The sequence below is a fragment of the Balearica regulorum genome, chromosome 1 (assembly GCF_011004875.1).
Source record: "Balearica regulorum gibbericeps isolate bBalReg1 chromosome 1, bBalReg1.pri, whole genome shotgun sequence".
NCBI lineage: Eukaryota > Metazoa > Chordata > Aves > Gruiformes > Gruidae > Balearica > Balearica regulorum.
Genome location: NC_046184.1, coordinates 27,685,424 through 27,702,007, shown reverse-complemented (window position 1 = coordinate 27,702,007; position 16,584 = coordinate 27,685,424). Strand labels below are relative to the sequence as shown.

The window sequence follows — 16,584 nt, the reverse complement described above, 5'->3', positions numbered from 1 at the left end:
CTGGATAACCACATGCCATGATAAAACCAGGTGATACAGTGATAGCTAGCTATCTCACTGCAAAATGTCCCAAGTACCTGTCTGTTATCACTAAGCTGGATCTGAGGTGCAGAACTTACCATGCCTGACAAATACACATTCTTATGTTCGGGATCATGCTCTCAAGCAAGACAAAGTTCATCTTTCTGGAAAATTTCAGAAGAGGGAGGAAAGAAAGAGAAGATGTCTTCCATCTAGACACAGGTTTCCTTGCATTGGGAGAGATCTATGGAAAATTCAGTATTTCAGGTTGGTGATCTTGAGATGTATAAGCTGTACGTAAAGTCTCACAACCGGATATATGTTTATTAACTGACCAGCGTATCGCTAACATTAGCAAAAATACAGTAGGTAGAAAACAATTTAACCTTATGAGTTTAGTTTCAATCTTTTCTTACTGAGATCCCAAAGCAAGGAAATAATGCTACAAGAACACTGATCCGAACACTGCTTCAGAAAACCAGGAAGCACCTTCAATAGCTTTTGGAGCCAGTTTCACCACTCCAGTGCTGTATATGAAGCTTGGAACCTAGAAATGAAGCGGTAGCAGTATGTCGACAGCAACAGAAGGAAAGCTATTTGCCTTTTTTTCTGGCTCACTGGGGTTTTAAGTGATGAGGTGGAAAACTCTATAAAACAAGTAGTATTGGAAGAACATGCTTTAGTGTACTGTGAGCTGTAAGATACTTTTTCCAGGCCCTATCTGCTGGAGCAAGGTAGGAGGGTGACAGCTTTCAGGTTCCTTAGTTTTAGACTTCATTTCAGATTGCCAGTTCTTGTACCTTTCTGCTTCTGAACTCTGTTTACATGATTGTTTTAAAATTAAAAAAAGGCATCTGTGTAAGTTCTATAGCACACAGAAGTGGGAAGGTAGACAGCCACAAAGTTATCTTCATATGACTAGAAAAATACAAAGAATGTGATTCTAAAAGGGATTAGCATAAAAGTTAACAATGAGGATGGCAGAACTCTATGTTATGACATTCCCAGTTATCCTGCCCTCCTACATCCTCACTCCATCACATTTTCACAAGCAAGCTGGTTTAACTAAAAACATGCACACTTCGACGTAAAGTAGAAAAACAAAGGAGTTATCCACATAATCAGAAACTTCTCAGACTGTTTTCAACTTTACTTTCAAAGTGGAGGTAAAGTCTGCAGTCAAGAAATTCAGCACATACTTGTGAGATCTACTCCACCTTTCTAATGAAAGGGTAATTCTCTGTCATGTAAAAAAACCAAACCAATTCTGTGAAAATAACCCATGATCAGGATAAGCTAGTGGCAATGATAGGAAGTTTAATATACTCGTGATAGAATGTTGCTGCTATAATGCTAATGGATTTCAGTGCAGGTTTTGTTTGTGTTTTACACAAAGGCTGCTCAGGTGACATTCCAAGACACCACAGTACATTGTCAGAACACCTCTGTTAAAAATAGCATGTAACATTGCTACTGTCCCTGAGTATTTTATACCTCTGCCCAGAAAATGTGATCAACAGTTGTAAGCCTGTCAGTACCACCATACAGTCAATACTAGCAGGGGAAAGCACAATCATCTATTTCTGTGTCTAGACTCCTTACCCCTACCAAAAGATCTGATGAACAAGACTCAAAATTCACATGCAACAGTCACTCTTCCAAACTCACAGAACTCGCACATTTACCATGCTTTTGACTTCTCCCTCACTCAGATAAGGGGAGAGAAGTATGGACCTAGCCCAGATGAACACAGTACTTCTGTAAATGTAATTTTGCATCTGATCTTTTATATTTAGTCCCTCTGTCCTGACGTTTGACCAACATAATAAAACAAGTCTTTCTGTTGTGAGTTCATAGTGCTAGAATAAAAAACTCTCTGAAAGGGATGAAGTATAAGAGCTTAACATCAGAAGGTATTTTTTGCTCTGAAGTGGATCAAAGATCTTGACTCAACCAGTATTAAATTCCCTGATTTTCTTGCCCCAACCTGTCGTGCATTAACTTTTCCCAAGCTATTTACCTTTACAGAAATGTACTGTCTGTCATTTGGCATGGTTAACCATCACACAATGATAACGTCAAGGTCTTCGAAATCATTACGTGGCAGTGCAGACTTACTATCTTATCCACAGCAATAAACATCTTGCTAAAACTGAGTTGTTACACAATTGCTTTATTCTGACTACGCAACCTGAAGAGAAACCTACCTTGCGAACTGGGGAATACTGCAATGAAAATTTCCCCCTTCCATTATCACCTTCTCAAGAGGGCAAAATAGACCAAAACTTTCATAATTAAACCATTTTGATACTCCTCAAAACTGCTCTGAATGTAAGCATAAATGAACATACATAGGCAACTTAATACTGGACCTGAGCAGTGATTATATTTTTATTTATATGCATTCATGTACAGGACAGCATGCTTCAAGCTCAACTTTTAATCTGTGCAAAAGACAGAAAAAGGTCTAGCTCTTATAATACCCTAAAAAAGGAAAAAAAAAATTAAAGACTTTCTGAAGACTTTTCTTTAAACATACACAAAATTCATAACCATTTTAGAGGAGAAACACTGAAGACAGGCTTGGTCATTGACCAGGACTCAACTGTGCCAGAAACTTTAAGAGTGAGGGAAAAAAAGCCACACAGTCAAACCTCCACATACCCCATACAAAACAAGAGACAAAGAGCTTATATCAAAATAAAAGAGATTTCAGTCATTCACCTATTTGCACGTTCTTCTAACAAAGCTATTATCATGAAACATCAACTCAAAACACTCTTCTTCCCAGCAAAGCCATTAGATTTCTTTTAGTCTACTTTATGTAAACAAGAACTCAGAGGATGTCATCACTAAAATCCATATTTACTAAACAACCTATAACATGTAATCTTAGCAGCAGTAATTTAGTTATCAGTTGGTCATGCCTTTTCCTTCTGCCTAAAACAAAATCACAGTTTAACATTAATAAAACCAGTGTACCTTTAAGAAAGCACTGCAGGTTAAAAGAGGTTTAAAAAAAAAAAAAAAAAAAGGCTGCTTAAATATTTCTAGGTCTTACAAAAGGATAAAGTATGTACTTTACATTTTGGAGCAAAAGGGAGGTGAATGATACAAGATAAGCAAAACACATTTCTCAAAGCAGCATTCACTTAAACAAAGCACTCAGGCTATAGTAGCTTTATGAAGACTATGCAGAGCAGATCCTACAATGCATTCTTGTTTCACCTAGCCACTACCTTACTTCTTGTTTGTTTTTCAAAACTCTTCAGGTAGCACTTATGCTTTGATACACTACATTCTCATCAACAAAACTATTTTTACAGCCATCAGTATGCAGTTCCCAACTTTGATTTACCAAAAATATCGGAAATTACTCTACTGAATACTTTCTCCTCAGTAGTCTATCCTATTGCAAAGAAACCATCTATCTACCTACCTACTCCTAAACCCATCTTCTTTCTTAGACTGCATTTCAAAAATCAGTTTATTTCTCACTGGTCCATCCCCACTCCACACACACTTCATGAATTAGACAAAAAAAATTTCCAAGTTTCTGTGTATCACCTCCAGATGACACGAGATAAGAAAGCCTACTGGCTGTCCTGACAGCACAACAGAGAAAGGATAAATACCAAACTCTGCCTTACATCAAAGTTAAGTATTCTGCTTTGCATTCACACACATTCCTTGCAATAATCTCAACTCACGGACAATTTAGATGCCCTCCTATAGAACATCATCCTGCTTGCTCTAATGAAACAGCTGAAGTGGGACTACAGTGCCACATAGAGGGTCTGTTTTGATGCCTTATCTACACAGAAGCTGGTTTGATGTGTTTCATCCCCCTGTTTCTGAACACAGTGGAAGAAGCTCCTGAGAAGCAGCAGCTGCTGCCTGAGCAGTTCTAAAGATGGAGTGGTAGGCACACATGTCAAATACTGGAAAGGAATAAAGGCAGCACGAAGATTTTTGAACAATCTGGACCTCGTCATCTAACTTCTGCTTTTGTTTGGTACAGATATGACATTTCTGGTTGTCACTTAATTTGTCCTTTAATTTGAGAAAGGCTACTATTATAAAAGTGAAAAAACCACAACTGGGCACTGCATTTGATGTATGCAAGCATAACTCAGACCTTAGCACAAGGTCTTAGGAAACAAAGAGAGAGCAAATAAATATTTGTATACAAAGACCAACTGTGCATAACATACTCTAAGTTTATAAATAAAGTTTTGCTCTTAAAATTCCCATCTCATGTCAGAATCCAAACTTTTTTTTTTTTTCCAAAGTTTACCCAAAGGTCTTTCCAAACATAAACCTGCAGCTTTGCACTCTAGCTTACATTTTCAAACCCCCAAGATGAAGTTGAATAATGCAAAGACTTCCTCCATTTTTTAAAGCAGCACGTTTATCCTAACATCCAGCTATCTGACGGCAACTATATGTAATTATTTCAGAGTCTGCAGCTTTCTCTTCTTTCATGAAGAATTTTTAGCCTCTCTAATAAGAACAAATGAATGACATTTAAATTTGGTATGAGACACCAGTGGCACTTCAGCACAACTATGTTTCCTCCTTGTCTATGAACACTATGCTCACAGCGACGTTCAGGGCCCAGAATAATTGAATTCTACTAATGAGAACCAACAGGCCGTCAATTCTGTTCTTTTTAGAGGGCCATACAGTCCACATATCTTCAGATAACGTGGTGAAAGAGCTGTGGTATAAAAAAAATGAATTTCAGTTAGTTGAACAACAAGCAGTTTCAATTTGACACAAACAATATATTTTTCCCAGCAGAGGGACGACGGTTTATCTTGGGTCAGCCCAGAATCTATTTCTTTCTGATGCAAAATGAAACATTGCATCAGACTATGCAACTACAGACATCTCACAATGCACTGCTTCAGACTGCTGCTGACTGGTAATTCAAAAAACAAGCTGTTACTTGTTTTTAAAAAGGAGATTAAATCTTCTTTTAATCTGGATTATTCCAGATCGCAGTGGAATTCATGTATTTTATTTACAGGTAAGTTTTCTTTTTCCATAGGAGGCTGTCTGTGAGAGGAATATAGCTAGATACCCACAAAAAGCTCAAGAGAAGGACATGAATTTAAACAGAGAATTAACTGATTTAACTTACATCCCTACACAAAAGAGGCAACATGATCTGGGAAAGGCAGAGGACATATTTCTTGCCCTTATACTGCAGTCAACCAAAGTATTAAGATTAGTTTTTACCTCAAATTTATATCTTGTTCAGCTGAGCAACATACTTAAATCTGATAAAACTGATGATAGTCTTATTTACTCAGCTGAATGACTGTACTAGGAGAAATAAATATCTGGACACTAATCTTTCCTCATACAGACAGCGGTGAAGGTACAAAAAGCTAATGAAGTACACGTCATCTTAACCAAGAACAACTATGCCTATAAAGATATCTCTGTATATTAATATTAAATTTTATGCTGTATTCATAGACATGGATTTTTTTGGTACCTGCAAGTAAGGTTAGGGTCAGCATTCCTTGACAGAAGCAGTTCTACAGTCTTCAAGACATTTTCCTCTGAAGCATGCGCAGTACATGCTGCCATCAGCACAGTGTACTTATCTGTTTTGAAACTCAGAGTTAGAGAATTACATATGTAAATATCATTACCATGCTAATCCAGAAGTTCCTTTAAAAGCTTTTACATTTGCTAGAGTTGTTAATCAGGTTCTGATACCCAAAGATATATAGAAAAGGGTTAGAAACTTGTTTTCCTTCCAGTAAAAGTCATTAGAATTATCAGATAAGATAAAGGTATCTGAGAAGAGAAGATACTCAGAAAGATGAGAGTGAATGGCAGTAGTAAAGCATCTACTCCTACTGAAGTTTGGGATACTTCTTAGGTACCTAAAACCCGCAGTAGGAGCTTAACTGTAGATGCTTGTTTCTGAAATCTTGTTCCCCACCATTAGATTCACTCCCTGTTCTTCCCCATCTCTCCTGAGAATACAGTCAAGGCAAGAAACACCTTACAGGAAGCTAACTGCAATGGATAAAAAAGAAGTGCACGAAATTTATTATAAACACATAGCAACATCAATTTTAGGGAGAACAGAGGCCCATACAAAGGACAGTTGAAGTAACAAGGCTTTATGATAGGATTTAAGGAGAATGAAGTAAGTTTACTAAACTAGACTACTATGGCACAGTAGTGGTAGAAAGAGGATTACAAGTATGTTTTTAGAGGTGGATTTAAAGAACATCTATACAGTCCATAAAGATTCATCAGGAAGAAACAGTGTATTTGCTCCAGCTCTGAAGCCAGCAGGGTATCACATGCCACCTTTGCTCACAAATCAGGATTGTACACTACTGTTGTTTGCTCACAGAACAGGAGAGATCTCCTTTTCCATGGGTCTCCTACAGAGAGGGGGGAAGCATCACACCTCAAGGACCTTAGTAAGTGAGTTAGCCCTAGAGTCAATTAGAAGACTGACGTTTGAATAACTGCCCACTTTACTTATTGCACAAACTTGTTCACAAGTTCAAACATGCCTTTAACAATTTAACAAGTATAATTTCAGCTGCACCTACTTCAGACCATACCATTAAGTGTTACAACATATTTTCTAACTTTATTGTAGAAATTTTAAGACCATATATGTATTAACACCCTTACTCTTCAATGGAGGTCAGATTTTATTATATATAAACATGAGAAGTTTGTTACATACTTTACTCCCATCTGCTCTACTTACTTTATTTCTCACCACTTCTTGTCCCCCACCCCTCTAACCAAGAGACCTTAGTTTTGCATTTAATCTGTTTTTTAATATACTATCTTTTAATTTTCAACTACCTCATGTAGAAGTTCTAACACACATAAATCAGCATTGTAAATGAAAAATTAAGTTTCAGAGACTCACTTAAACTCCTGAACAGAAAGCAATTAACATTTCAGTAAATTACTTGATTGACTGACAGATTATTATTCAAAATGTTTAACCTGGTTATTGATAACAACATGAAGATGGTAGGACTTTGAACAAACGTAGTGATAAGCACTGTTAATCTGCAAATGATATTTAGGAGGAACCTGTAGTTTATTTGTATTCAGTATTTCACGTAGTGATAAAGAGTGGGAAATTAATTTCTGTCAGCCTACCTATAGCTCAACCACGTGAACAAGAGAAGAAAGGGAAGAAACACCTTAGAATTCTCAGGTTTCTCATTTGTGGAGGAAAACTGGTAAAAGACTACAAAAAAGATTAGACTATGTTCAGCCTAGCTGAAAAACACAGAAGAGTCAGTGAATTCACTCCTCAAAGACACTGCATTCCAATTCTGTTGCATAGTGAATGCTACAATATACAATTCCTTGTTCTTCACGACTACCAAAAAGGGTAAAATTAAGTAACTGCTTACAAAGAATGACTGAAACGTGCAAAAGGTGATTAAGAGAATAACTATTATTAGGAATATAAGCACTATGTAATTAGTATATGATCACTTATGTGATTGCTTGCTGATATAAAAAAAGCAGCAGGACTGGTGACATTTAGTACCACTTTAGGATGGCACAGCTTTACTGAACACATGTGGCCCGACCTGAATCAATGACTTGCAAGACTGTTCTTGGCAGGATGGTACTCTGCTATGCATATGCCCTAGCTACTGTTTCCCTACACAGGCTAACAGGGAAACAAGCTGAGAAACCTGATCCTAGCAAGGTGCCACGTAGGGCAAACATGGTTGGCCACACACTGAAAAAATGCCCTGCATGTTGGTTAACTGGTCAGCCAAAACTGCTGCTCATAGCAGTTTCTGTCTCATTTATAGCTCTCTACAGCCATAAAGAAGGAACAAGTATGAGTTGTAGGCAGCCATATGGAAGTTCTCTGAAGTTGCTACAAGAACAATAATTTGAAGGCATGATTGCTTTTGGTGAAGGCAATCTACTCTTATCTCATACTCTGATAAGATGCTAAGAAGTTCAAGAAAATATTCAGAGCCGGATTTGTACTATCTACATTTCAGTCTACTATTATTACAAATATTGGCAAGTTACTGTAAAATAAGATCACTGCTTTTATGTACTTGGCAGTATTGTGGTCCCATCAGTTTCTTCTGTATTGCAATATCTTGAACTTGGATAAATCTTCCAACCCAATGAAAGAGAAGGAAAAATAACTACAGTTTAAGTAGGAAAAAATTATTATTAAGCCATAAAAATTGACAGAGGAACCAATATCACCTAGAAGCTCCACTGAATTCTTGCAGAAAAAGGTGATCTAGCAACACACAGTTTCCACTTAACAGAAAAATTCTGCTCTACTTTTAGAGAAGTCCACATTAGTTCCCCACAAACTGGAAAGCTATTCCTGTTCGGGATTCTAGCTGGTTTCTGCGTGTACGTACTTCGTAACAGGATCAAACAAATGAAGTGTTAACTCTGCAACTTTATCCTAGAATTCTTGAACAAGTATTTCCAAACGCCCTTTTAGAAAAAGTACTTGGGGATTTGGAGGTGGTGGTGGTGGGAAAGACAGAACGAGAGAGAAAGAGTAAGAAAACCTATCAATTGAATCCAGACCAGCTCCAAGAACACACTTTTTACTTTAAAACTACTACTTTTACTTCAAAACTGTGAAAGCTAGACTGGGTTCCAGTTTCACTGTGAACTTTGACTTTTTCCCTATATATGTAAAAAGAGAATAAGGACAGGACAATGTCTGGTACTGAGCAGGCTGGCCAGTATTTTTCATTCATAACTTACCTATTTCAAAACACGCATTTGCACCTCTGTCCAGAAGAAGACGCACTACTGCAAAATCAGCCACACTGGCAGCACACATCAGGGGAGTCCATCCAAACTGAAAGCTAGATTCTATGCTTATACCTGTCAAAATTTAAGATACTAAAATCATAAAACTGCACAACAATAAATATGCATTTTATAAACCTTACTCTTAGTATGTATTGTTATAAAGGTTACACACTGTTTGCATTTAGTCCTAGGGAGAGAAGTCTCTTATACCATTTTCTTTTTTTTAATATACCATTACCTAGAATACCAGAAAACAACTCTTAGAACTGACACCAAGGAAGCTCAGTTCTCAGTCCAAGAAGTTAAGCACCACAGAAATAATACATTAAAAAAAAAAAAAAAATCAGTAAATTTAGCTGCAAAAATAATTTCAGAGAAGTGCACACAACCTCTTGTTTTCTCCACTTATGTGGAATAGCTTTCCTCACTCAAAATGAAAAATTTTGATTCTGGCCAAGCCCAGTGGACTGCTGTGGATGCAACTTGCTTGTCAGGCTATTACGATCATATTGACTAGGGTTTTCCTGCTTCACAGCTCCTTTTATTTTCTGTCTTGCAAGACTTAACTATCAGATAGCAGTTTTGTGTTCAGTACTAACAAAATATTATCTCAATAGAAAGAAGAAATAGAAGATTATGCAAGATCCAGTCACAAGCACCAGATTTGGTTTTTTTACTCTTTGTAATAGCCACATCTTCCTTTGTGGCTAGAAGTAAGCTTGCCAGACGGCCCTCCCAAATTCACCAAGAGCCCAGTACCAGACTGAGATATTCACCTGACAAATTTCAAATAAAAATTTCTATACATTTTTGCAATAAGAGGAAACATCTTTCCTTCAATCCTTCTCAAATACTACTTCCTCTCTAACAGTTTCCATATTAGTTCAACAGTGATTATGGATAATCAAAAATACTTCTTTAAAAGAGACAGCTCTGAAAAAAACCAAAGCTGTCCTAAGAAATTTGTAACAGTTGAGCTACATGCATACCTTTTCATGCAAAATGTGTATTTACTTTCCCTGCCTTGGTAGTTTGTCAGAAATGTGCTCAGTACAGCAACATAAAGTCATTAAAGCTGCTCTGAGACTGATTCTTCAGCTATTTAAGATCACTGGAGCTGTAGAAGCAATCAGTAAAGAGATAACATTCAATGAAAGCCAGGTGTTGAAGCACTCTTAACGTCTCTAACACCTGCAAGCCACAGAATTTTTGATCAAATCTTCTTAATAATGCATATGTACTAGCTGCAATTCTTAATGTCACAACATGCCAGTTTGTTTGCAGCACACAAAACATTTCATTGGAGTCCACAGCCAAGTTCTACAAGTAGAACCAGCATACGTCCCTTAGCAGTCATACGTGAACTTCCTTGTAGATAAGTCACTTCAAGAATTTAGAAAGTTTGATATCCAACAGCCAACTGAAGCAACACTAGCAGGAAAGGAATCCCAGAAAGCTGGCACTCTGTCAACCTTAAGAAGTCCCTTTTCCTCTTAAGAAGAAAAGCAGTCCATATAACTAGAGCTCCCATCTAGAGCTTTTTATTTTAATACATATCTGAACAATAGTGACAAAAGATCTACTTGGCAGGCACACAGAGACTCTTGAGAAGGTATTTTCCTTGCTGCTTCCTTTACACGTATAGCAGACAATATCTGCCACGATGCTGGTGCTTATTTTTGGGTCCTAGAAGTAGAATGGTCTTTTTGGCAACAAAATGTCAAAGTGGTGTTGCAGCTCATTTGTCCTGCCATCTTTGTAGTGCGTTAAAGTACCATGCAGTGTGAAAGTCACAATGCAAACCAGCTAGAGTCTCAGAGGAAGCCAAAGGAAGGAAAACAAAACAGTAACAGTCATGTTGCTTCCTGGCTGCATGGTTATAGAGTTGTTGACTGAACCAGAAATCTTCTCTTGGTTACTACTCAGACTCTCTCATTACCTGAGCTGCTGTTGAAGTACGCGGCATTAGTTTAGCATTTAAAATGGCCCTTAAGAAGTCCTATAAGGCAACAGTGAAGCCCAGTAAAAATTTTTTAGTGAAAAATCAGGCCAGATGCTACAGCCGCAGAGAGGCTAGGCTGCTGCAACTCGACACCCCCAGGTCTAACCAGTATCAATGCTGAGCACGTATTCCCAGCAGGCACACACATACACCACCAGCCACACCAATCAACAAACAGAGCAGTCATGTGAATGCAGACAGCACCAATGGTCTCATCCTGCTCCCCTCTGGGACAGATATATCTCCTCCAGCTGCCAGCATCACGGACACACGGGCCTCTGATCCCCAGTCCCACTCCAGTGGCTGGCATGTCCTTTCACTCACTCCAGTCTCTACAGTTGCTGGCACCCAGGCACAAGGGCCCTGGGAGTCCCTTCCTCTGAGGCCACAATTTGGGTTCCTGCCCACCCTTGGGCCTCTCTGCTCCTGTGGGCCTGTGGAGATAGGCCCGTGATGGGCCGATGGCTTCCATGACAGGCCTGGGAGGAGCTGGGCCACAGTATTATTTGGGCTCCCCCACCTGCCATTAGCCATCTGTGTTCCTTTGTGGGCAGGAGCAGAGGAGCTTTTTAGTCACGTAACCTCAGGAATTGTGTCTAGGAGACAAAGCAGATACAACATTCTTTCTTACAATCAGAGTTAGACACAACTATCCTCCCCTTTAACTAGGAATAGGGAGAAATACATTCTGGCCTCAGATGTGCTCTACAGCAGCAACTGTACAAAGCATGTGAATAATGATGAAACAAGAGAAGAGCAAAGGAAGAATGATGTTCTTTCTGTGTTTACTACAGTTTCTCTGGTAGCTCTTTCAGATATTTTGTTGACTGTGGCTAGTAATAGTTATAGCAGAAAGGCTGGTTTTATACAGAAGAACGTAACCTCAAATTCAAAAAGGTTAACAAGGTAGTGCCTGAAGAACTACGATCAATTTCTACATACAGCTTTTCATGCTAAATAATTCCACATTTGACACACAAAAAAATGAGGTCTTGAAAGACTTTCACTTAAAGAACAGCTCTTAGTATTAGAATCCATTCACATTCAGACATCTGAGAGAAAAGTCCTTAAAATGCTTCATTCCAGAAGACTTCTCTCTAATAGAAGTATTGATTTTGTTTAAGTCTGTCAGCACTTTGTGCTGCGGTTCCACAATACCTTAAAGCTGAGTCAAATCACAGGTGCTGACGTCTCCCACAGCTGGGCCAGCTACGGTTCTCATCTGACTCAGAGTTCAGAGTCCTAAACTGGCTGAAAAACTATTCACACACCATCCCCTCACTCCCCTAGTTTACTGTCACATTAATTTCCTGAGCTGGCTCACAAAAGATCAGATGAGCTCCAGCACTCATGCAAAGATAGGAGTGGAACAGACTCCTGAATGAAAACAGGAAAAACAATTTGGCTGTAGCTGTATCTTTGATCAGCCTAAATTGTCATGAGGTCATAACTTCTAATTCCATTTGAATAAAATGAACATATTAATTATATGGTGTTAAGTATTTTACTCCCAAAGCAGATCAAAATGTGAAAGTCACCTTTGAACCTGCTACTTGCTTGCATTACTTTTTGTGGCACACACTTCAGAAACGTGTTCTTAGTATGTTGCCATTTTATAGGAGTAAGAGAAGACATTGTGCTTGTCCATCTCCTAAAGGAGCTCTTTGAAACTGCCTCAGCACCAAAGATTCTTAAAGCAATGGCTAAGCAAGCCAGAAGACAACATGTTCTTGTTCTACCTGAAAGAAGGGCCACAACCGTTGCTAGGAAATCCACTTCAACCACAAACCCTGAGTTTGGTCGAGCACTGGTAGCGAGCCTCTTACAAGCTCTACTGAACATACACTAAAGGCAACTTTGGAGGCAAAGATCTAATCTGACTGAGCACCGATCCTCTGAAGGACAATGCCACCTTTCTTCAGAAACACCTCCCTGTTAGAGGGGCATTGTGTTCTACTGCTTTGCAGGACAGTACTGGATGGCTCAAAATTTATCATTAGTCATATTTTCAGGAAATGATAGATTCCTTTGTGGTACTGTCTTGTGCATTTCAAGGGACAGGACACGAGACTACAGGAATCTTTGGCTTGAGCTTATGCTCTTACAGATACCCATCATCATCTTCCAACAGCATAGAACTGCTTATTATGTGGCAGGCAACAACACAGAAGTGAACTATTGCTGTTTGACTGAAATGCAAGCAATTAAAAATGGACGGCTGCAACAAAACAATTAAGCAATCTGATGCACAGACATCACTAAAAACTCTACCTATAAATAAGAACATATTTTCTCAAAGAAAGACAGGTGTATTTCATTCAGTATTATACCTCAGTGTTTCAGCCTGTGCAACAGTTTTTACTTAATTTAAAAAGAAAACCATTCCCCACCGTGGTGAGAAACAAGTCATCTTCTAAAAGGACAAGTAATGTCATTGTTTTAAGACTCAGTAAAACCCATTGCTAACTACAAAACTACTTTCTTCCAGCCCTAAGACAGATTTTGCTCAGAGAACAAGCGCTTGGCTACTATATTCTGCTTGCTTGCTGAAGCAGAACTTCCTGACAATTATCACTAGGCAGGTCAACTCAGCTATGCAGTTTTTGATTGCCCTGGATGCTTCAATAAGTGATCCAATCCTCCTAACACTGAATAACAGAAACACATTACAGAGAAATATGGAGTAACAGAACAGGGAGAAAGGCTTTTGCTATTTAGAGAAACTACTTTTCAGTGACAAATGCCACATAAACCTTGTTAGACCTTTCAGAATCACAAAATCTTTGTCCAGCTGATGTTGCCAGGGCAGCAGTTTTACACAGGGCACATACCAGAAACTTAACAGTGCTGTGAGTAAGAAAAAAGAAAAAAATTTAAAAAAATCGAATTTCCAAACTGGAGGAGCATTAAAACAAAAAAGCCAGCCTCCCCTCCCCGCCCCCCAGCAACCTTCAACACCAAAGTAAGACCACCCACTCAATTCTCACTCTCAACCACCTCAAATTCAACATTTGTAATTAATACTTTCAGGTTAAAGATGCATCTGAAAACAACCAAACACCTTATTTCATAGTTCACACATTATAGTCTTCTCAATTTTCAGGACTCCTGACTAATGAAATAAATATAAATTAGAAGGAATTTGCTGGAATACAGCATGCTGAGTCGCTGAAAGAGTAATTTCATCTTTAAAATAAGAGTTTATATCCTGTATTGGCAACATTCACATATTCCTACATGCACCCGACACATTACTTTGAAATGCGAAACTTCAAAGCTTTAGTATTCTTGCCAAGTTCAATTAAAAATATTGAACTTCATAACTGATTTTCCTCACCTGAGTTTAAGAGTTCTTCAATTAATGACACATCACCACGAAACAGAGCCTTCTTTAATGCTTCATTCTTGTCTGCCTGCAACATTTGATCCAACTGCTAGATAAGCAAAGAAAAGTCAAAACTTAGTAACTGTTTCAAGCTAAAAACTACAGCTTGAGGTCACTATAAAAGCATTAATGATCTCTGCAAGGACAAAGTGGGGTGGAAGCAAGGTAAGACTTTCCTTCTTTCATCTCTCTAGACCTGCTTAGGCTCTGCTGTAAAACATAAGCTTTAAAATTAACTTCTCAGAAAGAAGATATTTAAATTTTCAGAGAATGGAACCTTTCTCAACAAAGCTGCTATATCCTCCTACACACCTCTCAGTTTTTCTTAATGGTATTTGATTTCAGTTAAGATTCATTTTTTAGCGCTAGAAAAATGTTGCAACACATTTCTTTACTTTTTTTGTACATTTCACATGTTGCAAAGTGTGGCATTAAAAAATATATCTAATACAATCAGACATAAAAGTTACAGTTTGGGGCAATGTAGCTTAAAGACTAGCTGTCTGGCTTAATATAGCATGAATCCACTGCTGGAAAGGGTTATCGTTCCTCTTTCCTCCTACTCCTGTGGTGGCAGAGGTATTTGTGTTGCAGCATCATAAATGATTTGGCTGAAAAATGCCCTGACCAAAAGACTAGTTGATGCATCAGACGGTTGCCCAATTCAAGTTCCTTTACAGAAGTATCACAGATTTGTTCTCTATTAAAGGTGCAGATGCAGCTGAAGATTGCTGCTAGGATTATCTATATTATACAAAACACACACATACCAAGTTGAGGACTATTCACTAGTCCTTTGCAGATAGAAGTGGGTATGGAAAGAAGAGAAGTCATATTGCATTATAAATTTTGAAATCAAAACAAGAGAACTCAGACTTACACAATTTTCCCCAGTATACTGTAGTCTATATTTCCAACAACTTTTGTAAAGATTTTAATAGGCACTTAGTGTCTAGAAAACCAAAGGTGAGAAACAGCCAATATAATAATTTAGCCCTATTTTTGTTCTACTCAGCCAACAATTTCCAAATAACGCATCTCTTTTGATGGGAACCTTGATTTAAATATCAAAGCCATTGAAAAACCAACTATAACAGTTATTAAGAGTACTGCAAGTATCCAGTTACCTCCATTTTCCAATTCCAGCCATGAGACAAACTAAGGGCTAAAAAGCTTTGCAGAATCTCCCTCTGCCTCACACTATCACAGAATCATAGAATGGTTTGGGTTGGAAGGGACCTCAAAGATCATCCAGTTCCAACCCCCCTGCCATGGGCAGGGACACCCTCCACTAGACCACGTTGCCCAAAGCCCCATCCAACCTGGCCTTGAAAACTTCCAGGGAGGGGGCCTCCACAGCCTCTCTGGGCAACCTGTTCCAGTGCCTCACCACCCTCACAGTAAAGAATTTCTTTCTAACATCTAATCTAAATCGACCCTCCTTCAGCTTAAGGCCATTACCCCTCATCCTGTCACTACACTCCCTGATAAACAGTCCCTCACCATCTTTCCTGCAGGCCCCTTCAGGTACTGGTAAGCAGCAATTAGATCTCCCCAGAGCCTTCTTTTCAGATGCATCACACTTATCAGATACAATAAAATCACTTAAGTCTTCATGATAGCAAGAAACAAACTCAGAGAATTTAGATATAAAACAGCTTTATAGGCCTCTGGTCACTTTCAAATTTATTCTCATGTTGAAAGAGGGATGAGGGTCATTTATTAAAGGGCAGAAAAGTGTTTAAAAGAGATGTTAAGACTTTATGTAAGAAGACAAAACCCTCCCCAAACTTAGATTTATTTACCCCTGGATTGAGGCTACACCACCATCGCCCTGCTAGGAAACAGTCACAGAGGAGGCGCCAGCCGCAGCCCCTGCCGAGGCTCGGTGAGGCCCACCAAGCCCCACTCCCTCACCGCGGTCCCAGGCCGAGGCCACCTCCCCCGTTTTACCGTACCGAGACCGCCCGCCCGGCCGCGGGCCCCAGCTCGAGGGCGCCGGGACGGGAGAGGCTTAGCCCCACCTGCGGGTCATGCCGCACGACGCCGATATCCCAGCCGTCCTCGTCGCTGTCGCCGTCCTCGTCGCCCCCCGCCACAACGCGGGATCCCCACGGCACGGCGGCCATACCACCTCGCTGCGCGCGCGCCGCCCCGGCAGGTCACGTGGCCAGCGGTGGCCGCTCCGCTTTCCCGCGCACGAGGGCTCGGCGGTGCTGTGCGCGAGGGGCTGTCGCGGGACTATAACGGCCCGTTGTGTGAGGGGGTGTCGCGTGCCGTGTCCGGTGCCCCGCAGTGCGGCGCGGAGGGGACAGCTGTAAGCCACCAGCTCTTGAGTAAGGCCAACAGTATC

The 16,584-nt window shown here is 39.5% G+C and overlaps 1 protein-coding gene across 1 annotated transcript in view; it reads right to left on the bottom strand.

Moving 5' to 3' along the window:
* ASZ1 (ankyrin repeat, SAM and basic leucine zipper domain containing 1) overlaps window positions 1–16,374 on the bottom strand; it is a 40,975-nt gene extending 24,601 nt beyond the window's left edge. Inside the window, exons 1-4 of the mRNA XM_075742846.1 lie at window positions 16,256–16,374; window positions 14,184–14,280; window positions 8,794–8,916; window positions 5,528–5,639 (exon numbers count right to left, since the gene is read on the bottom strand). Of these exons, the coding sequence (XP_075598961.1) occupies window positions 5,528–5,639; window positions 8,794–8,916; window positions 14,184–14,280; window positions 16,256–16,360 (437 nt within the window). The 5' untranslated portion in view covers window positions 16,361–16,374. The remainder of the gene's footprint in view (window positions 1–5,527; window positions 5,640–8,793; window positions 8,917–14,183; window positions 14,281–16,255) is intronic.
* Window positions 16,375–16,584: the final 210 nt, after the last annotated feature.